The 27,224-nt window shown below is 43.4% G+C and overlaps 2 protein-coding genes across 2 annotated transcripts in view; both read left to right on the top strand.

The window, feature by feature from the left end:
• Nucleotides 1-27,224, top strand: part of LRRC7 (leucine rich repeat containing 7) — a 386,471-nt gene that overhangs the window by 31,224 nt on the left and 328,023 nt on the right. The window lies entirely within an intron of this gene.
• Nucleotides 1,025-27,224, top strand: LOC140916635 (uncharacterized). The gene is made up of 3 exons (XM_078854183.1): nucleotides 1,025-1,619; nucleotides 2,208-2,352; nucleotides 27,146-27,224. Exons 1-3 carry the CDS (start codon nucleotides 1,037-1,039, stop codon nucleotides 27,222-27,224), a joined length of 807 nt encoding a protein of 268 aa, XP_078710309.1. The 5' UTR covers nucleotides 1,025-1,036.

Raw genomic sequence — 27,224 nt, 5'->3', positions numbered from 1 at the left:
ATGAACCCAATAATTGTAAGCTGGAGGTGACTTGCAGATGACCCTAACTTCTACAAACTGGAGGTCTCATATTCCACAGATTAGCCTTATATCAGAAATTAAGATAATTTTTGTAAATAGTTAATCTGAGCTCTTGATCTCCTATGGCAGAAATGTCCATTTAAAAACTTCTTTTATATACACAGCATTTGATAATGAACAAATAAATCACATTTCAAGATTATAGCAGAAAAATACTCAATACAGAGACTTACATATTGGTGACCCTTGGAAAGGTCAAAGTTCAAATGTGGATTTCCCTTTCCTCGTGTACTTAGTAAGTTATAATGAGCGTACATCAAATTTCAAGAATCCAACTCAATAGAAACATAAAATTGTCAATAAGTCATCCCATTACAAGTGTCAATAATCTATTAGAAACCTGGAAATTTGATGGTAGAGTCAACCAGGATGGGCTGAATACTTTCTACTGTTTCTAGTTATGAACTGTAATTTGTTTGTATCCTTAAAAAATATTTTACATCTATTCATGATGCATTGTGTGCAACTCACTTCAACAACAAATTGACACTAAAGTAGTAGAACGTCCATATTGTTCTAATATTTTATTGCTGCTCAGACTAGACCTGATTGATCTGTGGGAAGATGGTGGTGACCACAAACATGAAGCCACACACTGAGCCCTGGTCTACACTAGGACTTTAGGTCGAATTTAGCAGTGTTAAATCGATGTAAACCTGCACCCGTCCACACAATGAAGCCCTTTATTTCGACTTAAAGGGCTCTTAAAATCGATTTCCTTACTCCACCCCTGACAAGTGGATTAGCGCTTAAATCGACGTTGCCGGCTCGAATTTGGGGTACTGTGGACACAATTTGATGGTATTGGCCTCCGGGAGCTATCCCAGAGTGCTCCATTATGACCGCTCTGGACAGCACTCTCAACTCAGATGCACTGGCCAGGTAGACAGGAAAAGAACCGCGAACTTTTGAATCTCATTTCCTGTTTAGCCAGCGTGGCAAGCTGCAGGTGACCATGCAGAGCTCATCAGCACAGGTGACCATGATGGAGTCCCAGAATCGCAAAAGAGCTCCAGCATGGACTGAACGGGAGGTATGGGATCTGATCGCTGTTTGGGGAGAGGAATCCGTGCTATCAGAACTCCGTTCCAGTTTTCGAAATGCCAAAACCTTTGTGAAAATCTCCCAGGGCATGAAGGACAGAGGCCATAACAGGGACCCGAAGCAGTGCCGCATGAAACTGAAGGAGCTGAGGCAAGCCTACCAGAAAACCAGAGAGGCGAACAGCCGCTCTGGGTCAGAGCCCCAAACATGCCGCTTCTATGATGAGCTGCATGCCATTTTAGGGGGTTCAGCCACCACTACCCCAGCCGTGTTGTTTGACTCCTTCAATGGAGATGGAGGCAATACGGAAGCAGGTTTTGGGGACGAAGAAGATGATGATGATGAGGAGGTTGTAGATAGCTCACAGCAAGCAAGCGGAGAAACCGGTTTTCCCGACAGCCAAGAACTGTTTCTCACCCTAGACCTGGAGCCAGTACCCCCCGAACCCACCCAAGGCTGCCTCCTGGACCCAGCAGGCGGAGAAGGGACCTCTGGTGAGTGTACCTTTTAAAATACTATACATGGTTTAAAAGCAAGCATGTGAAAGGATTACTTTGCCCTGGCATTTGCGGTTCTCCTAGATGTAGTCCTAAAGCCTTTGCAAAAGGTTTCTGGGGAGGGCAGCCTTATTGCGTTCTTCATGGTAGGACACTTTACCACTCCAGGCCAGTAACACGTACTTGGGAATCATTGTAGAACAAAGCATTGCAGTGTATGTTTGCTGGCATTCAAACAACATCCGTTCTTTATCTCTCTGTGTTATCCTCAGGAGAGTGAGATATAATTCATGGTCACCTGGTTGAAATAGAGTGCTTTTCTTCAGGGGACACTCAGAGGAGCCCATTCCTGCTGGGCTGTTTGCCTGTGGCTAAACAGAAATGTTCCCCGCTGTTAGCCACAGGGAGGGGGGAAGGTTGAGGGGGTAGTCACGCGGTGGGAGGAGGCAAAATGCGACCTTGTAACGAAAGCACATGTGCTATGTATGTAATGTTAACAGCAAGGTTTACCCTGAAAGAGCGTAGCCACTGTTTTATAAAATGTGTCTTTTTAAATACCGCTGTCCCTTTTTTTTTCTCCACCAGCTGCATGTGTTTCAATGATCACAGGATCTTCTCCTTCCCAGAGGCTAGTGAAGCTTAGAAAGAAAAAAAAACGCACTCGCGATGAAATATTCTCCGAGCTCATGCTGTCCTCCCACACTGACAGAGCACAGATGAATGCGTGGAGGCAAATAATGTCAGAGTGCAGGAAAGCACAAAATGACCGGGAGGAGAGGTGGCGGGCTGAAGAGAGTAAGTGGTGGGCTGAAGACAGGGCTGAAGCTCAAATGTGGCGGCAGCGTGATGAGAGGAGGCAGGATTCAATGCTGAGGCTGCTGCAGGACCAAACCAGTATGCTCCAGTGTATGGTTGAGCTGCAGCAAAGGCAGCTGGAGCACAGACTGCCACTGCAGCCCCGACTGCCACTGCAGCCCCTCTGTAACCAACCGCCCTCCTCCCCAAGTTCCATAGCCTCCACACCCAGACGCCCAAGAACGCGGTGGGGGGGCCTCCGGCCAACCAGCCACTCCACCACAGAGGATTGCCCAAAAAAAAAGAAGGCTGTCATTCAATAAATTTTAAAGTTGTAAACTTTTAAAGTGCTGTGCTTAAAGTGCTGTGTGGCATTTTCCTTCCCTCCTCCACCACCCCTCCTGGGCTACCTTGGTAGTCATCCCCCTATTTGTGTGATGAATGAATAAAGAATGCATGAATGTGAAGCAACAATGACTTTATTGCCTCTGCAAGCGGTGATTGAAGGGAGGAGGGGCGGGTGGTTAGCTTACAGGGAAGTAGAGTGAACCAAGGGGCGGGGGGTTTCATCAAGGAGAAACAAACAGAACTTTCATACCGTAGCCTGGCCAGTCATGAAACTGGTTTTCAAAGCTTCTCTGATGCGTACCGCGCCCTCCTGTGCTCTTCTAACCGCCCTGGTGTCTGGCTGCGCGTAACCAGCAGACAGGTGATTTGCCTCAACCTCCCACCCCGCCATAAACGTCTCCCCCTTACTCTCACAGATATTGTGGAGCACACAGCAAGCAGTAATAACAGTGGGAATATTGGTTTCGCTGAGGTCTAAGCGAGTCAGTAAACTGCGCCAGCACGCCTTTAAACGTCCAAATGCACATTCTACCACCATTCTGCACTTGCTCAGCCTGTAGTTGAACAGCTCCTGACTACTGTTCAGGCTGCCTGTGTACGGCTTCATGAGCCATGGCATTAAGGGGTAGGCTGGGTCCCCAAGGATACATATAGGCATTTCAACATCCCCAACAGTTATTTTCTGGTCTGGGAATAAAGTCCCTTCCTGCAGCTTTTGAAACAGACCAGAGTTCCTGAAGATGCGAGCATCATGCACCTTTCCCGGCCATCCCACGTTGATGTTGGTGAAACGTCCCTTGTGATCCACCAGAGCTTGCAGCACTATTGAAAAGTACCCCTTGCGGTTTATGTACTCGGCGGCTTGGTGCTCCGGTGCCAAGATAGGGATATGGGTTCCGTCTATAGCCCCACCACAGTTAGGGAATCCCATTGCAGCAAAGCCATCCACTATGACCTGCACATTTCCCAGGGTCACTACCCTTGATATCAGCAGATCTTTGATTGCGTGGGCTACTTGCATCACAGCAGCCCCCACAGTAGATTTGCCCACTCCAAATTGATTCCCAACTGACCGGTAGCTGTCTGGCGTTGCAAGCTTCCACAGGGCTATCGCCACTCGCTTCTCAACTGTGAGGGCTGCTCTCATCTTGGTATTCATGCGCCTCAGGGCAGGGGAAAGCAAGTCACAAAGTTCCATGAAAGTGCCCTTACGCATGCGAAAGTTTCGCAGCCACTGGGAATCGTCCCAGACCTGCAACACTATGCGGTCCCACCAGTCTGTGCTTGTTTCCGAGCCCAGAATCGGCGTTCCACAGCATGAACCTGCCCCATTAGCACCATGATGCATGCATTGGCAGGGCCCATGCTTTCAGAGAAATCTGTGTCCATGTCCTGATCACTCACGTGACCGCCCTGACGTCGCCTCCTTGCCCGGTATCGCTTTGCCAGGTTCTGGTGCTGCATATACTGCTGGATAATGCGTGTGGTGTTTAATGTGCTCCTAATTGCCAAAGTGAGCTGAGCGGCCTCCATGCTTGCTGTGGTATGGCGTCCGCACAGAAAAAAGGTGCGGAACGATTGTCTGCCATTGCTCTGACGGAGGGAGGGGCGACTGACGACACGGCTTACAGGGTTGGCTTCAGGGAGCTATAATCAACAAAGGGGGTGTCTGTACATCAAGGAGTATTTCAGGCAGGACTTCACGGAGGGTTCCAATAAGAAATGGTGCACCTAAGTTATTGTTCTTATTGGAACAAGGAGGTTAGCCTGGCCTCTGATTGATACATGGCTAGATTTACCTCGCTGCACCTTCTCTGTGAGTGACTGCAGTCTGACCTAGAGGAATGAGTCCCCTAGACAGGGGAGGAGGCAAATGAGTACAAAACAAATCTGGTCTATTTCTTGTTTTGACCCACTCCATCTATCTTTTACATCTTTGGCTGGCAGCAGACGGTGCAGAAGGACTGCATGCCATCCACATCTCATGGCTGCTCGGCAGAAGATGGTACAGTACGACTGCTAGCCATCCTCATCTCTTGCCTGCCTGGCAGAAGATGGTACAATACGACTACTAGCAATCCTCATCTCTTGCCTGCCTGGCAGAAGATGGTACAGTACGACTGCTAGCAGTCCGTACCGCCTGCCCGCTCACCATAAGACGGTTCAATAGGACTGACTGCAGGACTAAAGAGAATGACCTGGTCAAGTCACTCCAAATTTAGTCCCTGCGCCCATGTCTGCCCAGGCGCTCCCAGCCGACGTGGCCAGGAGCACCTCGGACACGACGAGGACGACTACCAGTCGTATTGCACCGTCTGCTGCCAGAAGGCAATGGGTTGCTGCTACTGTGCAGCAAAGCCGTACCGCGTCTGCCAGCACCCAGGAGACATAGGGTGACGGTTACCTGAGCGGGCTGCATGCTTGCCGTGGTATGGCGTCTGCACAGGTAACTCAGGAAAAAAGGCGCGAAATGATTGTCTGCCCTTGCTTTCACGGAGGGAGGGAGGGAACGGGGGGTCTGACGATATGTACCCAGAACCACCCGCGACAATGTTTTAGCCCTATCAGAGTGCTCCATTGTGACTGCTCTGGACAGCACTCTCAGATGCCCGATTGTTTGCCGTTGCTCTGACGCCGGGAGGGGCGACTGACGACACGGCTTACAGGGTTGGCTTCAGGGAGCTAAAATCAACAAAGGGGGTGGCTTTACATCAAGGAGTATTTCAGGCAGGACTTCACGGAGGGTTCCAATAAGAAATGGTGCACCTAAGTTATTGTCCTTATTGGAACAAGAAGGTTAGCCTGGCCTCTGATTGATACATGGCTAGATTTACCTCACTGCACCTTCTCTGTGAGTGACTGCAGTGTGACCTAGAAGAATGAGTCCCCTAGACAGAGGAGGGGGGGAAGCAAATGAGTACAAAACAAATCTGGTCTATTTCTTGTTTTGATCCACTCCATCTATCTTTTACATCTTTGGCTGGCAGCAGACGGTGCAGAAGGACTGCATGCCATCCACATCTCATGGCTGCTCGGCAGAAGATGGTACAGTACAACTGCTAGCAGTCCGTATCGCCTGCCCGCTCACCATAAGACGGTTCAATAGGACTGACTGCAGGACTAAAGAGAATGACCTGATCAAGTCACTCCAAATTTAGTCCCTGCGCCCATGTCTGCCGAGGCGCTCCCAGCCGACGTGGCCAGGAGCACCTCGGACATGACGATGACGGCTACCAGTCGTACTGTACCGTCTGCTGCCACAAGGCAAGGGGTTGCTGCTACTGTGTAGCAATGCCGTACCGCGTCTGCCAGCACCCAGGAGACATAGGGTGACGGTTACCTGAGCGGGCTCCATGCTTGCCGTGGTATGGCGTCTGCACAGGTAACTCAGGAAAAAAGGCGCAAAATGATTATCTGCCCTTGCTTTCACGGAGGGAGGGAGGGAACGGGGGTCTGACGATATGTACGCAGAACCACCCGCGACAATGTTTTAGCCCCATCAGGCATTGGGATCTCAACCCAGAATTCCAATGGGCAGCGGAGACTGCGGGAACTGTGGGATAGCTACCCACAGTGCAATGCTCCGGAAGTCGACTCTAGCCTCGGTACTGTGGAAGCGCTCCGCCGAGTTAATGCACTTAATGCACTTAGAGCATTTTCTGTGGGGACACACACACTCGAATATATAAAACCGATTTCTAAAAAACCGACTTCTATAAATTCGACCTTATTCCGTAGTGTAGACATACCCTAAGAGGCTCCATAGCTGTCCACAGCATGTTCGTAGGAGGAGGCTGTACACAAGAGGCCAAATTTTCCTCTGTTATACTCCATCAGTTTCACTGAAGTCAGTGGAGTGCCTGAGCATAACTGAGAGCAGAATTAAACCAAGATTATATTAATCAGAAATCAAAGCAGTGGAGGGTTGGGTTTTTCTGGTCTCCAGAAAGGCCTATACATTAGAACTTTCAAAAGTAATTTCTGGAGAGCTGAAAGGAAAGTGGACACTGATACAATCCTATTTTCTGTTGTACAATCTAAAACACTTAGCAACAATTTATTACAGTGACGGAAGACCCATTTTAAGGATCCTATTGGCCTCCTGTTGAAGCAGGGAGCTTAACCACTGACTCCAGTGGAAGCATAGTGTGAAATGAATCCATAATCACTGCTATTAAGCTATTACCAGTAGGACAGTGGGGTGGGAGGAGGTATTGTTTCATGATTTCTGTGTGTATATAAAGTCTGCTGCAGTTTCCACGGTAAACATCTGATGAAGTGAGCTGTAGCTCACGAAAGCTCATGCTCAAATAAATTGGTTAGTCTCTAAGGTGCCACAAGTACTCCTTTTCTTTTTGCGAATACAGACTAACACGGCTGTTCCTCTGAAACCTGCTATTAAGAGATTTATTTTATTTTTTTTACATTGTCTTTACAATGCATTTTGTGGAGTGACACAAAATTTCTCTTTCAAGCTTTAAATGGTAAATGGTAACTTCTTATTCTTGCTTTGCAGCACTGGTGGTTGCTTACATAACATTGTAATTATGAGGAGGTTGAATATATCCAATTTACTGACCAAATTGTAGCATCCTATTTAAATGTCTTTTTAACATCATAAAAAGCTTAGCTCTTGTCCCCTAACACCCCTACTCTACTTGCTCTACATTGATGAAATCTTAATCATCTGGACCCATGGAAAAGAAGCCCTTGAGGAATTCCACCATGATTTCAACAATTTCCATCCAACCATTAACCTCAGCCTAGACCAATACACACAAGCGGTCCATTTCCTGGACACGACTCTGCTAATAAGCGATGGTCACAAAAACACCACCCTATACCGGAAACCTACTGACTGCTGTACTTACATACATGCCTCCAGCTTCCATCCAGGACACAACACACGATCCATTGTCTACAGCCAAGCTCTAAGATACAACCACATTTGCTCCAATCCCTCAGACAGAGAAAAACACCTACAAGATCTCTATGAAGCATTATTAAAACTACAATACCCACCTGCTGAAGTGAAAAAACAGATTGACAGAGCCAGAAGAGTACCCAGAAGTCACCTACTACAGGACAGGCCCAACAAAGGAAATAACAGAACGCCACTAGCTGTCACCTTCAGCCCCCAACTAAAACTTCTCCAGCGCATCATCAAAGATTACAACCTATCCTGAAAAATGATCCCTCACTCTCACAGATCTTGGGGGACAGGCCAGTACTCGCTTACAGACAGCCCCCCCAACCTGAAGCAAATACTCTCCAGCAACCACACTCCCGCAACCACATACCACACAACAAAAACACTAACCCAGGAACCTATCCTTGCAACAAAGCCCGATGCCAACTCTGTCCACATATTTATTCAAGTGACACCATCATAGGACCTAATCACGTTAGCCATGCCATCAGGGGCTCATTCACCTGCACATCTACCAATGTGATATATGCCATCATGTGCCGGCAATGCCCCTCTGCCATGTACATTGGCCAAACTGGACAGTCTCTATGCAAAAGAATCAATGGACACAAATCTGACATCAGGAATCATAACATTCAAAAACCGGTAGGAGAACACTTCAACCTCTCTGGCCACTCAGTAAAAGATTTAAGGGTGGCAATTTTGCAACAGAAAAGCTTCAAAAACAGACTCCAGCGAGAAACTGCTGAGCTTGAATTAATATGCAAACTAGATACCATTAACTTGGGTTTGAATAGAGACTGGGAGTGGCTGGGTCATTACACATATTGAATCTATTTCCCTAAGTTAAGTATCCTCACACCTTCTTGTCAACTGTCGAAATGGGCCATCTTGATTATCACTACAAAAGTTTTTTTCTCCTGCTGATAATAGCTCATCGTAAGTAATCAGCCTATCAGAGTTTGTATGGCAACTTCCAACTTATCTATCTATCTATCTATCTATCTATCTATCTATCTATCTATCTATCTATCTATCTATCTATCTATCTATCTATCTTCTTACTATATGTTCCATTCTGTGCATCCGATGAAGTGGGCTGTAGCCCACGAAAGCTTATGCTCTAATAAATTTGTTAGTCTCTAAGGTGCTACAAGTACTCCTGTTCTTTTTTTGGATACAGACAGTGGCGGATTAATGATTTTGCCACCCCTAGGCCCTGAAATAATTGCCACCCCTGCTCCTGGCCCCCCGCCGCAGCTCACCTCCGCTCCAACTCCGTCTCCTCCCCTGAGCGCACCGCTGGGTCCTGCTTCTCCCCGCTCCCTGCCAGTACTTGTGCGCGAAACAGCTTCGCGAAGGAGGGGGATGAGGGGGGAACACGGCGCGGCCAGGGTGGGGATTTGGGGAAGGGGACCAATAGGGGCAGGGAGGGGGCGGGTAACGGGTGGAGTTGGGGCAGGGCTGGGGGTGGAGGGCGCGAACCGGTGCCGGGGAAGCAGCTTTGGCTGCTATTATAAATGTGCTGCCCCTGCAAATTTGCCGCCCTAGGCCTAGGCCTTGTCGGCCTAGGTGTTAATACGCCGCTGGATACAGACTAACACAGCTGCTACTCTGAAACCTTTTGTAAAAGTGTATTTCAAATTAAACTGTTATCTCAGTGAAAATGTATTGTTTAATTAAGGAAGCTATTATAAAAGGATAACTGAGACAACAAAATTCCAAAAGTAACTGAAAAGAAAAGGAGTACTTGTGGCACCTTAGAGACTAAACAATTTATTTGAGCATAAGCTTTCGGGAGCTGTAGCTCACGAAAGCTTATGCTCAAATAAATTGGTTAGTCTCTAAGGTGCCACAAGTACTCCTTTTCTTTTTGCGAATACAGACTAACACGGCTGTTACTCTGAAAAAAGTAACTGAGTTCACCAATAGGCATTCCCTTTCCTCTTAAAACTATGTGAATGCATTCTCATCAAATGACATTTAGTAAATTGAGGCAGACATCTAACATTGTTAGTCTTAAAAATTCAAAATTTCACCCTGAGTGGCTAACATTTAGTTAGTAGAGTTAAAATGGAGATTAGTAATAACTACTTACATTATTAACATCCCCAGTTAAATTGTGTCAACACTTTAGTGCTAATCATAGGGGGAAAAGAGCTTAATAGCAAGCTACATTAAAATATTGCTCTTGAGATGGGATAGCTGATCGGATATTAAAATGATTCCATAAGAAGGGGAAAATCTATAAATTAACACCAGTTAAGGTTCTTTCTCATTTACCTTATTCTGATTTTTTCATTTTCTTTATCTTTCTAAATTGCATTAGGTCAAATTGTGCTCTGACTTGCATCCATATGACTCCATTAAGTCTATCTGTCTAAGGGCAGAGGTTGGTCCCATATCTGCATGCACAGCAGATGAGGTGGGCCTAGGTACATAGGGTGCTGCAGAAAGACCATGTCCAGATGACCTGATAATAAATGTAATCTACTATTTCCTGCTTTGTGTGTGAACACAGGACATGCATTGGCCATTCTCCTTTCATCTTATTCAAGCAGCATATAGTCATATTTCTTCAGTAGCTACTTCATTTTATTCTTTATTCCATGACACACAGGGCCTGGCTGTCCGCTCTCCTGTATTCTGTGCTTTCAGTGATAGCGGTGTAAATGAGGGCAAAGTGTGCCATGTGTTTGCTCTAAGTTGCGCTTCAGAACTAGACCAGCTTAAAGCTGTATTCACCCCGGTGCCTATGTTGGGCACAGAAATGCCACCCATCTGCCCCAATGGTCTGGTAACAAAAGGGGACAAGCTGCAGGAGTGAGGGAGAGAATGCTCAATGAAGGACACCACATATCTCCTCTCCTTTCCTCATGGACTCTCTGGCACCCAGTGGCCATCTGCAGGGAAGGGGTGCTGATTCCACAGCTCCAGGGATTTAACGTGGAGCACAGGCCATGTGAAAAGGCTGGTCTTGAAGATCTTGGTCATTGACATCAATTTGAGCAGGACTGAGGATGAGTTGGTCTGATTCTGACCTCACAAATGGTATTTAGCACTATATTAATGTCAGTGGTGTTCCCCTGATTCTCACCAATGTGAGATCAGAATCAGGCTCTAAGTATCAGGACTACCATTGTTTCTGTAACTTTTTTTTTTTTTAAGTACAAAAGGAGTAGCCCATTGACTTTATGTTGTTCTTGGGAGTCATTTTGAATCAGAGTCTTACATACATAAATGAATTCCATGTTAGTGTCAGTGTGTTTAAAAACCAGATTCAAACGGAAAAAATGTGGATGAGGGATGCCCTGTGTTTTCCATGCTGTTTTCTCTAAAGTTTACTTACTTACAGCAAGCATCAACAGATAAAGTAACATTTAAATATTTTATTTAAGTAAAACAACTTTAAAATTAAATGATTGAAAATGTAGTAAGTACGACCCTTTAAAGAAAGACATCCAAAGAAATATTCAGTATATTGAAATCTCAATATTGGTTTGGTTTTGTGTTTTATTACCCAGGGCAGCAGGCTGATTAGTATTTAGTGTTTCAGTGATGTTTCCTGTATGTTTGTGATCTCATAAACAAGATCAGTATAAGCTGGTTTATTTGTAATTGCTTTAGGACTCCTGTAGCAGTGATCATTTTGATGAAGTGCCAGCGGTAGAGGGCCAAATTCAGTCCTGGCTTGCGCTACGTGCAGCCTCATTAAATGTAATGAAATTGCACACTGTACAGTAAACTCTCTGAAATTATTTCTACAGACTCTGGTTGTATTGCATGAGTATATTATTGGAAGGGTGGCTGCTAATATTGTATTGACCCCAGTGACTTCACTGCTAGAAGCACAGTGGGCCTATTTCTCTTCACATTTATCCCTGTTTTCTATTAGCATAAATGCATTTCTTTAATTGGAGTTATTGCTGGTTTGCAGTAATGTAGTTGGAATCATGATGAAGTCAAGTACATGCAGATACAATGTTAACAAAAGAGAAGATTGTAGTATAATAGGCTACATAGCAATACTTGTGCATCTAAGTAATTTATCTAAATACTTTACAAGTAACCAACTGCTACTTACAATGCAGTGGGCTCAATTCTGATTTCCGTTACAAGGTGGGAATAGCTCCACGGAAGGCTGGGAGTAAAACCAGTACGGGATCAGAACTGGGTTTGTTGCTTTCTAAGTTCAGTAGGCAAGACATAAATTTTGCTCCCATCAAAGCTCATGGTAAAACTCCCAGGGTCAGACCTAAAGGCTCAAATTTTACTCTTAGATATGCACATTGCTGTTGGGGATCTGAGGACAGAGTGTAGCCTAATAGTTTTACCAAAGACCTCAACAACCATGTATTTAGCTGTCCACTATTCACATGCTAGTGAGTAGATCTTTTTGGCATTCTCTTACCTCTTCATTTCATAGACCGCTTTGTAAGAGAGAAATTCTCTGAGATGTACTTTGCCAACATGCTGATTCTTACACTGCTTGGCTTATTTAATTCTGTAAGCTACCAAGAAGGGCTGTGCAGACTGGTGGTGTTTCACAGACCACCGTGCGAGACCTGCTGTATTTGTCCATGCACAAAATTCTCATATACCTGTGCATATTTGTAGTTTGGACTCAGTTACATGGTTTTTCCACTAAACTCACAAAAATGTATGGTTTTGCTGCAGGAAATGATACATTAATGGAGGCCACCTATATATTTCATGCCAAGAGGATTGAACTGGGGTCTTTTATTAGTTCCTGGAATTTAGATTGTCTATAGATATTGCAATAAACACAAGTAAGGCCAAGTCTTTTACGATTAAAGGATCACTGTTCAGCCTTTGACCTTTAACGCTTCAAAAACCTACTATTAAGAATTCAAAGATGACTGTGGTCAAAATGACTTTTTTTTTCTATCTAACTTTTGTTTACCCTCTCCAGACCTGGATACAAGTGCAATAAATTTGTTAATTCTGTTATTATGATTTGGCTAATATTTGTTTCTGGTTGTGCCCACAATATTTGAGCATTTTAGCATTATAAAAGAAAACATTGTCCCTGTGCCTAAACAGCTTAATTCTTGTGCATTCTGTAGTAAAAATATTCTGAAAATTAAGTTCTTATGTAGTACTTCATGTTTTTAAGATCCTGGACACACATAAATTACAGTCTGAAGCAAAGCTCATTAAAGTCAATGAAAAGACTCACATTGACTTGAATGGATCAGGCCCATGATGCTTTATCATATCATATCATAACTCTAGCCAGCCCACAGGTTACATTAACATAACTATTTGGGTTTAAAAAACAAAACACTACACCTGTAATAGATTGTTTTACCAAAAAACACACTCCTAATCAAAATAATTCTACTGATAAAACTTTTCGGAGTAGACCAGGCCTTAGAACCTTATAATGCCACTCATTGCTGTAGTATCTGAATATCTTCCATGTAAAATCCAATAGCAGTAGTGAAGTCCCTCTGCTTCGGGTAGGGTTTTTGGTTGTTTTTGGTACATGTTTATTAGATATAAGGGAATGTCGGTGTTGAGCATCATTCTTATGGTGGAAAGGATTCCTTGAAGAGGAAGGTTTTACAGCATTGCCTAACAAGGGTCAGATTCTGGATGTTTGTTCTATAACCGAATGCCTTGTCCCCAAGCTCTCATAGGCTTTGACCTAGGCTTTGATCTGCATTGTCCCAGAGTAGCACAGCTGTCACTGTGGTTCATAAATCAATATTTCTTTGATGTAGTTGGGGCTTGATCTATGAATTGCTTGGAAAATTAAAATCCAAGGCTAACTGGCATTGGATGCTGACTGGGAGCCCGTGGAGGGACATGAGCATGGGTGTGTGGTAAGGTCATGGAAGCCTGAGCCATGAAGAAGACCATTAGCTTGAAACTGTTTACAAATACTGGGCTCACAAGAAAAAAAATGTTTGTGACTTTCCTATAGCATTTTACATTGGCCTCTTACCAGGAAGATGATAAACTAATCAGTACAAACATTTCAGATGATTCATGCTGTGTTCTGAACAGTCTTCCTTCCAAATTCCTTTATCTACTAAAAGATTGTCAGTTCTGCTCTTTCTCCTCTCCCTGCAGGTATGTTTTTAAATAAATCTCTCTGCTCCGATATTGTAAAGGCTGATAGTGAGATTGGATAATGGCAGTACTTCTTCTTTTATACACACAACAACTATTCATATAATAGTGCTGCATATTACCCTTCTTTGTACTGCAGCATGGTTGTAGCCATGGCAGTTGATTTCCAAATCGTAAAAGAATTTGCATTATAATCCCTTGTTTTCATACACTCCTAACTTCTGAACTATTCACCTCATGCCTGATGGTAAATTTGTTTTACAGTAAAATCCCTTCACTTTTCTTATTGTGGGGAGGAGCATTATACCAGATCTTTATGAAAAGAGTTGCAGCAAAAGCAGTTATGAAGTTTATGGGCCAGATTCTCAGTTGGTATAAATTAGCTTTTTTATTGACCATGAAGTTGTGCTGAGTCACACAGTTTGAAGATCTGGCCCTGAAACCTGGCATGGACTAATGCTTTTGTGTGTTTGGAAGAAAAAAAGTAAAATCAACTTATAAGCAATTTAAAAAAATAACTTCAGACCCAACTCAGTAGGCAACTGTTAAGACTTTTAGCACCATCTATTGAAGCTTCCCCTAGTCTATTCAGGTTTGTGTAATAGTGCAACAAACACTGTGTTGCCTGAGTGAGGTTTAAGATTTTTAGAACAACAGTGCGTATTCTTCTTGCCTGACCTGACCAAAGAGAAAAGGGTCTATTTCTGCTGACAAAATTTCCAGGAGGGAGGGAGACCTGAGAGATCAAAGCCCTGCCTTAATATCAGAGAGGTCAGGTGAAACTTGTGTGTGTTTAAGTAATTGTGGCGCCTACAGTTTTAGTGTACATTCTCCAGTAGTTTGCACATTCTAAGGATTCATTTAAAATAGAATGTATGGGCCTAATCATCCTCCATCTGTGGGAGGGGAACTCGGGGATAAAATCTCAGTGGTACATTTTCACATCCTTACTCATGCTGAATAGTCCCTAACTCCATGAATAATCATTGAACTTCCTGAAAAATAAGGTACTACTCAATCCCAGTTCTGTCTTTGGAGCAGTGTGTCAAAACAGTTGCTGTTTCTTCCTGTGAGTGAGATATATGCATCCACAGTATGAGAGAGATGAATGCTTGTGGCTTGGTGGCTGACAGTATGTCACCTTATTTTAATTTTTCATTTACGCTAAATGTGGGCCAAATTCTTCACTGATGATTTAAATCAGCCTTGTCCTCAGATCTAATAATAGCCCAGACACTTACCATGGTTCATGCTGCTCTAATTTGCAGCTTCATTTCATCTGGGATAGTGCCTAGATAAACTAGCTGGCTCCCGGAGAAGTTGAGATATATGGGTGAGATAATAAATAACTTGATGATTAAATGAACGGACTGAGGTGTGAGACAATATAGTGGGGATCATGATGGTAAATAATGATTTGCTAATTCCCCTTTTTTACCCAATATGTGACCAACTATTTTAGTGGTTTCAGGAGGATTTTACTTATAGGGACAGAAGGCGCTCCAGGAACAAGCATGGTCTGTCAACAGATTAAGAGCTATGTTCACAAGCTGCCAGTACTAGGGAGCTCAGAGTGTGCATATTTGTTTTAAACCAGCATAATTTTTTTCATAAAGAGCATTCTTAGAAAGCCAGGGTTATGGGTGAATGCTTTTTCTTTTCAAATACAGTCTTTCTTTCTACATAAGTGAAGCTTTATGGTTGGATAGGGCAGTGACTCTCAACCTTTCCAGACTACAGTACCCCTTTCAGGAGTCAAATTTGTCTTGCATACCCCCAAGTTTCACCTCACTTAAAAACTACTTGCTTACAAAATGAGACATAAAAATACAGAAGTGTCAAAGTATACTGTTACTGAAAAATTGCTTACTTTCTCATTTTTACCATATAATTATAAACTTTAGTTTGTATTGACTTTGCCAGTGCTTTTTATGTAGCTTGTTGTAAAACTAGGCATATTTCTAGATGAGTTGTTGTATCCCCTGAAAGACCTCAGCATGCCCCCAGGGAACACATACCCCTAATTGAGAACCAGATGGGAGATGGTAGAGCGGGGTCAATTTTATAAATGGGCCTGGACCAGGGTTGGGCAAACTTTTTGGCTCGAGGGCCACAATGGGGTTGCAATACTATATGGAGGGCTGGGTAGGGAAGGCTGTGCCTCCCCAAACAGCCTGGCCCCTGCCCCCTACCTGCCCCCTCCCACTTCCTACTCCCTGACTGCCCCCCTCAGAATCCCTGACCCATCCAACCCCCCCTTCTCCTTGTCCCATGACTGCCCCCTCTTGGGACCTCCACCCCTAACTGCCCCCCCTGGACCCCACCCCCTATTCAACCCCCCCTTCTCCCTGTTCCCTGACTGCCCCGACCCCTATCCACACCCCTGACCCCTGATAGGCCCCCTGGGACTCCCACGCCTATCCAACCCCCCTGTTCCCCGTTCCCTGACACTCCCCCAAAACCTCCGCCCCATCCAACTGCCCCCTGCTCCCTGTCCCCTGACTGCCCCCCCCAGAACACCTGCCCCCTGACAGGCCCCCCGGGACTCCCACGCCTATCCAACTGCTCCCTGTCCCCTGACTGCCCCCTGGGACACCCCGCTCCCTGCCCCCTTACCATGCCGGAGCCCGCCACACTGCCTGAAGTCCCGTCAAAACACTCAGGCCCGGGACAAGGGGGAACTCACGCTCTCAGTTCTCCTGCTCTTTGACCAGATGGACTCTTGTATTTCTAATACTTAGGAATCTTAGATCTCTCTAGTCAGGTGAAGCCCACAACAGCAGATAGCCAGCTGGAAGACATTAACTGTTGCTGCCTACCTGCCTCTTACTTTCAGCCCTGTAGAAACCCCTTGTAGCCTGATTCAAGGATTGTTCCTGCCTTCAGGCCTGATCATGCTTCATTGAGTTTGATAGTAAAATTCACACTGACTTCAGTTAGAGTATGAGGTACTTCATTTTATTTTCATCTTGTTTCCAGGGTTTTGATATCAACAAATCATTAGAGCCCTGCAAATCCGCGGGTATCCGCATCTGCGGATGTGGATATCCACGGATCATTTTTGCGGATTGTGGATCGGATGCGGATACAAATTTTGTATCTGTGCAAAGCTCTACAAATCATATAGGAACTTTTCTATAATGTGCCCCCACCTCTCCCATCCAGAAAATGTATGTGTCAGTCTTTTGTATGTGGCTTGTCGTAACTTTCCTAGTTTGTCACAAGGAGTTGATTGGCATATGAATCCAGATAGCAGGTTCCTGGCTTAGATTGAGAAACACGTTGGACGCTGTAAAATCTGATGAGCAATTTGTCTCCTCTCAACCTCTTTTGTTCAGCAGCATATGATCAAATCTGTAATGAGGCTGCTCTGGAGGATTGCATTATTTCTATTAAGTAATCTAAAATTAGTTACAGGGGAAAGGTAGATCAATAGATTGTTCTTGTGCTCAAGATCATTTGGCTAACTATTTTTCCAATCTAGTTTTCCTGGGGATCCAAACAGTTGAAAATTCTGTGTGTTCCACAAAGAATACCAATTGTTGCTATGTCTATAACATTTCCCCATAGCTGGCCATTAACATGCCTGTAGGAGGGATGATAAAAGGATAACGTTCTGTTTTGTCTGCATATGTGCCACTGCCTTCTCCTGTACAGAAAAGCAAAACCTGCTTGTGTCTACATCGCTTTCCCCCATATTAGCCAGTAGGATTTGCTTCTTTAAGATACAGACCATTGCTTTGGGGCCAAAGATCCCGAGTTTTATACCCAGTGTAGTAGCTGGGTTGTTCTTTGCATTATGTGTACAATACTTAAATTATTTTATGTAATCATTACATAAGAACACGGAGAACTTGCAGCTCACTCTCTGTCCAAGGCCCTACCCTCCAATATGGAGGGAGACTTCTTTGACCTCTCTAGCCCCACAACCTTACACAACAGCTGTTATGCACAAACCTCAGTAGTGTCTATATGGGTGTGGCCATACATTTTTTCTCGTTAAGTTTACTGCATGAATATATAATATATGGTGTGTGGAGTTTGTACACTCACTCTCTGCCTATATATTTACTCTCCATTGTATGTAATAACCCTTGAAGCTTAAAGATTAATTATCCTCTGTAAGAATTTTGTCCTTTTCCATTTGTGCAAACATTAGTTTTATTATCAACATCAGTGATTCCATCACTAATGTCTGTGAAAAGAGTGTTTAGAGTGTTTTAATGTGTGTTTCTTCTGCTAGCTGGCTGGCTCTCTGCCATTGTGAGAGTAAACATACATTGTAGCTTCTGCATAAACAGTGATCATTTATAAGCAACTTTAATGTAGAAAATTATGGCATTTAGGGGAAAAGAAGTAACCAACCACAGTAGATCATAGCAATGTTAAAGTACAAACAGCTCAAAGTTCAAGCCTCAACTACTTGTCACGGTGTACTTGAAAGCTGTTTCTTATTGCCAGAACCCAGCCGTTAATGAACATTTTAAAATATTGACTTTTTTGTTGTTGTTTGTGGTAAGTAATCCTGTTGTAAAAATATTTTAACCTACTTAAGGATTGCCTTGTAAATACAGTGCCAAGGCCAGATCCAATCTCAGTCCTTGCAGTCCTGCCTACCGCTCCCATCAGCGTGGAAAACAGTCCAGAGGCATAAAGAAGAAGTAGGGCCATGACTTGTCTCCTCTTTCCACCCCTTATAAAGTTTAGCAAGCCAGGCAGGAGGAAACAGCCCGCAGCATCCAAGGGCATTGTTCAGTGAGGATGCTCCTCTTTCAGGCCAGGGCCATTGTATTAATTGCACAGTCTGTCCCTTAGCTGTTTTTCAGCTCGTTCCATGATTCAAACAGACAAATGCTTCCAGTGGTCCCAAAGAACTAAAGGCAGGTTGCAGGGTTACTTAGACGCAGCTAGATGTGGTGTTTAGGTTATGTAAAATGTGTCCAGAGCCACTCGGATGGGCACTTTTTAATTTATGTATAAATAAATAATATCTAACCTGCGAACCAGTGCTTCATCTAGGCAGTGTAGGTGGCTGTGTCATACCACAATTCCTCACTGGGAAAAAAGAAGTTAAGGGAAAGGTAGCATATCCCTTCTGCTCTTGTGGGGCATAACTAGGATGTACCAACCATCACCCTGGCCATGTTGTGTGTACAGTTTGTCATATCCATTTTCCTCACCCTTTGTCTGTCCTTGCCTTTGAAAAGACTGTAAACTCTTGGGGCAGAGACTGTCTTCCTCCAGGTTTGGAAAGCATCTGGCTTTTTTTGGGCACTATATCAATATAAACAATAAGTGATGAATTAAAAAATAAATAGTGTTCATTTAAATGTTGCATTCATTTCTTGGATAGTGACTTAAAGCCAAATTTGCCATCCTTGCTCTTGATAGATCTTATCTTATAGGGATGCTTGTGTCCTGAATGCTTGAGCAGTGCCTTATTCCATGAGCATTCCCTTTGCAATACGATTGAAATCAGATGGCATTACACTGCACTTTTGTGGGTTCTTGTCTTCAGTTTGGAGCATTTGCAGACTCAAATAGCCATCATTACTGCCCCTCCATCAGGGTTTTCAACAAGTAAACTTCAATACAAAATGTTTGTTTTAAATGTGTATTTAATAGTGTGAAGTAATGTATTTAATAGTGTGAAGTGTAATAGTGAAGAATAATCTGTCATCTGAAAATATTGGTTTACTTTGTTCTTTGGGATTAACTGCAAATTAGAATAGATTAATTAGCAAATAGTAATTGCTGCAATTTAGTAGTGTATTTTGTAATATGTACTGATGATGTCATGTTTCATAGAGGAAAAACTGAGTATCATGCAGTAGCAGAATAAATATTAGACAAACACTAATATTGGTCTAGATAATACTTGGTCAGAAATGGTCTAGATAATACTTAGTCCTGCCATGAGTGCAGGGGACTGGACTTAATGATGACCTCTGGAGGTCCCTTCCAGTCTTATTATTCTATGATTCTAATATCTTATAACTGGATAGTTCACACTGAAGTTTATCAGTAAGAATCATGGGTTGATTAGCTGGTGGGTTGGTGTGATGTGTGAGTGTCCCCCTTTTTTTTTTTTAAAGGCATTGGATTGTATTGCCTGGAGACTCCAGCCCGTCAAGAGTACAAATACAAAAATGTTCTCCTATTTGAGCCAATATTTGAATTAATTAATTTGGTCACACTTACACCCCTGTTGAATTCATTTTCTAGGGTTGTTGTGTATTGGAATTTTACTGCCAAAAACAAATTTCAGTGACAAGCACAAATATTTGCAGAAACGAAGAGTGTGTTAGGAGACATACCCAATTAGCCTGTGCACCACTGCCATAGGAGGAATATCCTGCTGGTTAGATGTGTCTGGCCTCCTTAATTCAGTGTACACTGTGTAACTTCTCTGAAAAAATGTAAAGCATTCAGACGCATGGTGTGGTGCCCTGCTCTGAGCCATCTGGACCTGCAGCTGCAGGATGGCTGGCCCATGTACAGATCATACTGTCAGCCTCCCTCCATTTATTGTAACTTGTGTTACAGTAGCCTCCAGAGGTTTTCATCAAGATTGGCACTTTACTGTGGTAGATCTGCACAGACACACAGTCCCTGTCCTAAAGAGTTTACAGTCTAAATAGTCAAGACAGGCAAAGGGTAGGAGAAAGGAAATGTTATCATCCCCCATCTATAGTTGGGGATATGAGAGACAGAGAGATTAAATGATTTTGGAAAGTGTAGGGGACAATTTCCTGGTGCAAGTGCTGGAGGAACCAACAAGAGGCAGAGCTCTTCTTGACCTGCTGCTCACAAACTGGGAAGAATTAGTAGGGGAAGCAAAAGTGGATGGGAACCTGGGAGGCAGTGACCATGAGATAGTTGAGTTCAGGATCTTAACACAGGGCAGAAAAGAGAGCAGCAGAATACAGACTCTGGACTTCAGAAAAGCAGACTTTGACAACCTAGGGAACTGATGAGCAGGATCCCCTGGGAGAATAACATGAAGGGGAAAGGAGTCCAGGGGAGCTGGCTGTATTTTAAAGAATCCTTATTGAGGTTACAGGAACAAACCATTCAGATGTCTAGAAAGAATAGTAAATATGGCAGGCGACCAGCTTGCCTTAACAGTGAAATCCTTGTTGATCTTAAACACAAAAAAGAAGCTTACAAGAAGTGGAAGATTGGACAGATGACCAGGGAAGAGTATAAAAATATTGCTCGGGCATGCAGGAGTGAAATCAGGAAGGCCAAATCACACTTGGAGTTGCAGCTAGCAAGAGATGTTAAGAGTAACAAGAAGGGTTTCTTCAGGTATGTTAGCAACAAGAAGAAAGTCAAGGAAAGTATGGGCCCCTTACTGAATGAGGGAGGCAACCTAGTGACAGAGGATGTGGAAACAGCTAATGACTCAATGCTTTTTTTGCCTCTGTCTTCACGAACAAGGTTAGCTCCCAGACTGCTGCACTGGGCATCACAGCATGGGGAGGAGGTGACCACCCTCTGTGAAGTGGTTCGGGACTATTTAGAAAAGCTGGATGAGCAAAAGTCCATGGGGCCAGATGCGCTGCATCCGAGACTGCTAAAGGAGTTGGTGGATGTGATTACAGAGCCATTGGTCATTTGAAAACTCATGGCGATCGGGGGAGGTCCCGGATGACTGGAAAAAGGCTAATGTTGTGCCCATCTTTAAAAAAGGGAAGAAGGAGGATCCTGGAAACTACAGGCCAGTCAGCCTCACCTCAGTCCCTGGAAAAATCATGGAGCAGGTCCTCAAAGAATCAATTCTGAAGCACTTAGAGGAGGGGAAAGTGATCAGGAGCAGTCAGCATGGATTCACCAAGGGCAAGTCATGCCTGACTAATCTAATTGCCTTCTATGACGAGATAACTGGCTCTGTGGATGAGGGGAAAGCAGTGGACGTGTTGTTCCTTGACTTTAGCAAAGCTTTTGACACGGTCTCCCACAGTATTCTTGCCAGCAAGTTAAAGAAGTATGGGCTGGATGAATGGACTATAAGGTGGATAGAAAGCTGGCTAGATTGTCAGGCTCAACGGGTAGTGACCAATGGCTCCATGTCTAGTTGGCAGCCGGTATCAAGTGGAGTGCCCCAAGGGTCGGTCCTGGGGCTGGTTTTTTTCTATATCTTCATTCATGATCTGGATATTGGGATGGATGCACCCTCAGCAAGTTTGCAGATGACACTAAGCTGGGAGGAGAGGTAGATATGCTGGAGGGTAGGGATACGATACAGAGGGACCTAGACAAATTAGAGGATTGGGCCAAAAGAAATCTGGTGAGGTTCAACAAGGACAAGTGCAGAGTCTTGCACTTAGGACGGAAGAATCCCATGCACCGTTACAGACTGGGGACCAACTGGCTAAGCAGTAGTTCTGCAGAAAAGGACCTGGGGATTACAGTGGACGAGAAGCTGGATATGAGTCAACAGTGTGCCCCTGTTGCTAAGAAGGCCAATGGCATTTTGGGATGTATACGTAGGGGTATTGCCAGCAGATCGAGGGACGTGATCGTTCCCCTCTATTCGACATTGATGAGGCCTCATCTGGAGTAGTACTGTGTCCAGTTTTGGGCCCCACACTACAAGAAGGATGTGGAAAAATTGGAAAACGTCCAGTGGAGGGCAACAAAAATGATTAGGGGACTGGAACACATGTCTTATGAGGAGAGGCTGAGGGAACTGGGATTGTTTAGTCTGCAGAAGAGAAGAATGAGGGGGGATTTGATAGCTGCTTTCAACTACCAAAGAGGATGGATCTAGACTGTTCTCAGTGGTAGCAGAAGACAGAACGAGGAGTAATGGTCTCAAGTTGTAGTGGGGGAGGTTTAGGTTGGATATTAGGAAAAACTTTTTCACTAGGAGGGTGGTAAAATGCTGGAATGCGTTACCTAGGGAGGTGGTGGAATCTCCTTCCTTAGAAGTTTTTAAGGTCAGGCTTGACAAAGCCCTGGCTGGGATGATTTAGTTGGGGATTGGTCCTGCTTTGAGCAGGGGGTTGGACTAGATGACTTCCTGAGGTCCCTTCCAACCCTGCTATTCTATGATTCTATGATTTACAAGGCCACATGGAAAGTCTACAGAACAGGGAACTGGACCTAACTTGAGTTCCTGTCCAGTGCTTTTGCACATAAGACTATCCTTTAATTATTCTTCTTCTCTTCAACTGACCACCGTCCTCCTCCTGCTACTTCGATCCTTTCAATAAGTATAGGATTATGCCTTTAATGCAAATTTTATTATTCAGGGTATTGTATTTTAGATAATGTCACTATTTCTCTTTCAACATATTACATATATTTAACATCTTTTTTAAGAATTTTATTTTAATGAAAAACTATAGGGTCAAGTTCTGGTTTAGGTTACACTGTTGTAATGCCATGGATTTAACTGGAATTGTTCCAGATTTACGCCAACATCATTGAGATCAGAATCTATCCCATATATTTTACTTTTGTGTTTAAATAAGGCATACCTTTCACTAGATGATCCTTACATAAAAAAAGCTTTTACTTTACTGAATGTTAGCTCGCATATGGAAAATAAAGCAAAACCTTTTGAATAGACATGGACACATATGTTTTATGATCTTTATTGTGATTTATTATAGAGCCATTGGGCTAAATTCAGTCTGGCTTCAGTGGGTGCAGCTGGTTATGCAATCAAGTGGAGTTGTGTGCTCTTTCAGTATGGCAGGGCAGAATTTGGTCTATTAAAAGTACTTGTGTTTACTGCTGTTTTTTATATTGGCTTAAAATGTATTTAGGGAGGGGTGACAGATTGGGATGAATGGAAACCAGGTCCAGTGTATATGTGAAGACGTCTAATTTGGCCAACTTGTTGGACCACAGCAAAAAGCATGAGTCTGTACACTTTAGTTAAACAGCCCAGGCCTTGTAGCTGGAGTGTGTAAAAGATCCATATCTTCTATGTGTTGGGCAGAGTGGGATTCATATTACACAGTGAGCAGTGGGTTACATGTAGGGCTCTGGTTTTGAAAAGTTTCAGAGTAACAGCCGTGTTAGTCTGTATTCGCAAAAAGAAAAGGAGTACTTGTGGCACCTTAGAGACTAACCAATTTATTTGAGCATGAGCTTTCGTGAGCTACAGCTCACTTCATCGGATGCATGCCGTGGAAACTGCAGCAGACTTTATTTATACACAGAGAATATGAAAAAATACCTCCTCCCACCCCACTGTCCTGCTGGTAATAGCTTATCTAAAGTGATCATCAGGTGGGCCATTTCCAGCACAAATCCAGGTTTTCTCACCCTCCACCCCCCACCCCCCCACAAATTCACTCTCCTGCTGGTGATAGCCCATCCAAAGTGACAACTCTTTACACAATGTGCATGATAATAAAGTTGGGCCATTTCCTGCACAAATCCAGGTTCTCTCACCCCCTCACCCCACTCCCAAAAACCACACACACAAACTCACTCTCCTGCTGGTAATAGCTCATCCAAAGTGACCATTCTCCCTACAATGTGCATAATTAAGGTGGGCCATTTCCAACACAAATCCAGGTTTTCTCACATCCCCCCCACCCCCATACACACGCAAACTCACTCTCCTGCTGGTAATACCTCATCCAAACTGACCACTCTCCAAGTTTAAATCCAAGTTAAACCAGAACATCTGGGGGGGGGGTTAGGAAAAAAGAAGAGGAAATAGGCTACCTTGCATAACGACTTAGCCACTCCCAGTCTCTATTTAAGCCTAAATTAATAGTATCCAATTTGCAAATGAATTCCAATTCAGCAGTTTCTTGCTGGAGTCTGGATTTGAAGTTTTTTTGTTTTAAGATAGCGACCTTCATGTCTGTGATTGCGTGACCAGAGAGATTGAAGTGTTCTCCGACTGGTTTATGAATGTTATAATTCTTGACATCTGATTTGTGTCCATTTATTCTTTTACGTAGAGACTGTCCAGTTTGACCAATGTACATGGCAGAGGGGCATTGCTGGCACATGATGGCATATATCACATTGGTGGATGTGCAGGTATACGAGCCTCTGATAGTGTGGCTGATGTTATTAGGCCCTGTGATGGTGTCCCCTGAATAGATATGTGGACATATCTGAATAGATATGTGGACTCTTTCAATGTTGTCACTTTGGATGGGCTATCACCAGCAGGAGAGTGAATTTGTGTGGGGGGGTGGAGGGTGAGAAAACCTGGATTTGTGCTGGAAATGGCCCACCTGATGATCACTTTAGATAAGCTATTACCAGCAGGACAGTGGGGTGGGAGGAGGTATTTTTTCATATTCTCTGTGTATAAATAAAGCCTGCTGCAGTTTCCACGGCATGCATCCGATGAAGTGAGCTGTAGCTCACGAAAGCTCATGCTCAAATAAATTGGTTAGTCTCTAAGGTGCCACAAGTACTCCTTTTCTGTTTTGAAAAGTGTCTATTATGTGGAAAAGGCAAATGTGTGGAACTAGCTAATTTGGGTGAATTGTGTCCAAGATGTGTCCCAGATTATTTCTGTTTTGAAAAGTGTCTATTATGTGGAAAAGGCAAATGTGTGGAACTAGCTAATTTGGGTGAATTGTGTCCAAGATGTGTCCCAGATTATCCCCTCTTCTTTTATTCAGTGTGCCAGTTTAGCTCGATTGCCATTCAAAAAAAAAACAACCAAACCTGGAAATCTGAGTACTTTCAAATGAGAGAAATATGGTGAGGCTGATGTCCCATATATATTATGCCAGTATCCACCTGGCATAAGTGACAGGAGAGCTGACCCTGAGTTTGTTGTAAATTGAACATATGCTGCATGTTTTGGGTACTTGATGCTTGATTAATAAAATCTGACTAGCCCTTTTAAACAGATAATGTTGTAAATATGGGATTTATCCTGAGGGTACTTGTATGTCTTCTGGTCTCTACCATGAACTGATGACTGTTGTATTCTCTGCTGCAGGATTCCTGTCATCCCTGCCTGGGCAGTTTTTTCATGGGGAATGTTCGAGGGATTATATACAGTGGGCATATTTTACTGCAGCTCTAAACGGGACAAATATGTAACTTCTAATTAACTTTTTCTGCTGATTGAAGCACGTACAGTGGATCACTTGGGGCCAGACATCACCATGGCCTGCTGGCTAGAGGGGAACATGCACGTGGTGACTGGGTCTGCATATTTACTGGTCCTCTTTAGAGTACTCCTGTGTAGACCCTCCCACACTGATTACACTAGGGAGAAGGGGAGGTAAGAGACTCTCCATGGTCTCTTGCCCTAGGCTGTGGGCAGGATCTAGCTTACAGTAATATTGCCTCACCCTAAGTAATGCAGAGATGTCATCCTTTCTCTATTCACTGGTATTAAAAATATTGGGCCAAATCCTAATGTCCTTTCTCAGTTCATTTTTTTTTTAACCCAAGTTGAAACTGAACTTCAGACATAGCCCAGTAGTCGCAATTAAAAAAAAATGAATAAGCGTGTACAGCACATTCATGGAGGATTTAATAATCATTTTTCATGTATGGTATTGGGATATTGTAACTTAAGCTTGAAATAAATCATCTAGAGTAGGGTACATAGCAGCTGAATTTCGGTAAAGACTTCTAATGGATCATAAGTAGTATTTATTATGAAGCATCTAGCTGATTTTAAAAAATAAGTTAGGCATTTCAGCTACAGCATTTACCTCTGAAACCCTCTGTTAATTTTGGTGATTTTGCAACCATGTTTCCTTATTTTTTAAAAAAAGACAAAACAAAAACCTCTTTCCTCATCTGTTTTGTAAAAAATAAAAGAGGAAACTGACTGACTAATTGAATAGACAGTGGAAACAGTGAAGCTAATTATACCCAAAGTGTTGTCAAATACACATAGTAAAGAGTGAAAATGCTTCTTTAATTTCTTCGTTATACTAATCAGAAGTGTCACTTCTAAACATAATAGATGAAAAACTTCTGTAAAATTTGTTTTTTAGTCAGTGAATTTTTTTAAGAATTTTTTTAAAAGAATCAATTTTTTTTGTCTGATGCTGTGGAACAATACTACAAACATCTAAGGAGAAGCACAATTGTCACTCCCAGGAAAGACGTCTGGACAAAAAACATATTAGAGGGGAAGCTCTTCTCTAGAGAAATGACACAGAAAATCAGCCTGGTAATGGTATTTAAGTTTGAATGTTCATTCACTTTCCTCTCAAGTTAAGTGACTGCCTTATCTATCATATTGACACATTTAATGAAAAACCTATAGCCTGTTTAGCACATTTGAGGGTTTTTTTGCTTATTATCCAGCATTCAATTTGGCTTGGTGGATTGGACAGCCTTACTTTGTTTGCAGTATTTTGAGTATTTCTTTCTCTTTTTTGCATTTGAGGTTTATTCAGCAGAAATTAGCTTCTGGAAATACTGAGCTGTGGAAGCTGGAAAGACTTTCTGGGCTTGGCACCCTTTGA

Source organism: Lepidochelys kempii, chromosome 8 (assembly GCF_965140285.1).
Source record: "Lepidochelys kempii isolate rLepKem1 chromosome 8, rLepKem1.hap1, whole genome shotgun sequence".
Taxonomy (NCBI): Eukaryota; Metazoa; Chordata; order Testudines; family Cheloniidae; genus Lepidochelys; species Lepidochelys kempii.
Note: the sequence above shows the minus strand (reverse complement) of the source record. Positions and strands in the feature narration are given on the sequence as shown.

What these genes read in the sequence shown, in the direction of transcription:
- LOC140916635 (XM_078854183.1), top strand. Translation starts at nt 1,037, where the DNA reads ATGCAGAGCTCATCAGCACAGGTGACCATGATGGAGTCCCAGAATCGC. An exon ending in AGGCGGAGAAGGGACCTCTG is followed by an intron (nt 1,620 to 2,207) that starts GTGAGTGTACCT and finishes TTTCTCCACCAG; the next exon opens with CTGCATGTGTTTCAATGATC. An exon ending in GCACAGATGAATGCGTGGAG is followed by an intron (nt 2,353 to 27,145) that starts GCAAATAATGTC and finishes TTTGCATTTGAG; the next exon opens with GTTTATTCAGCAGAAATTAG.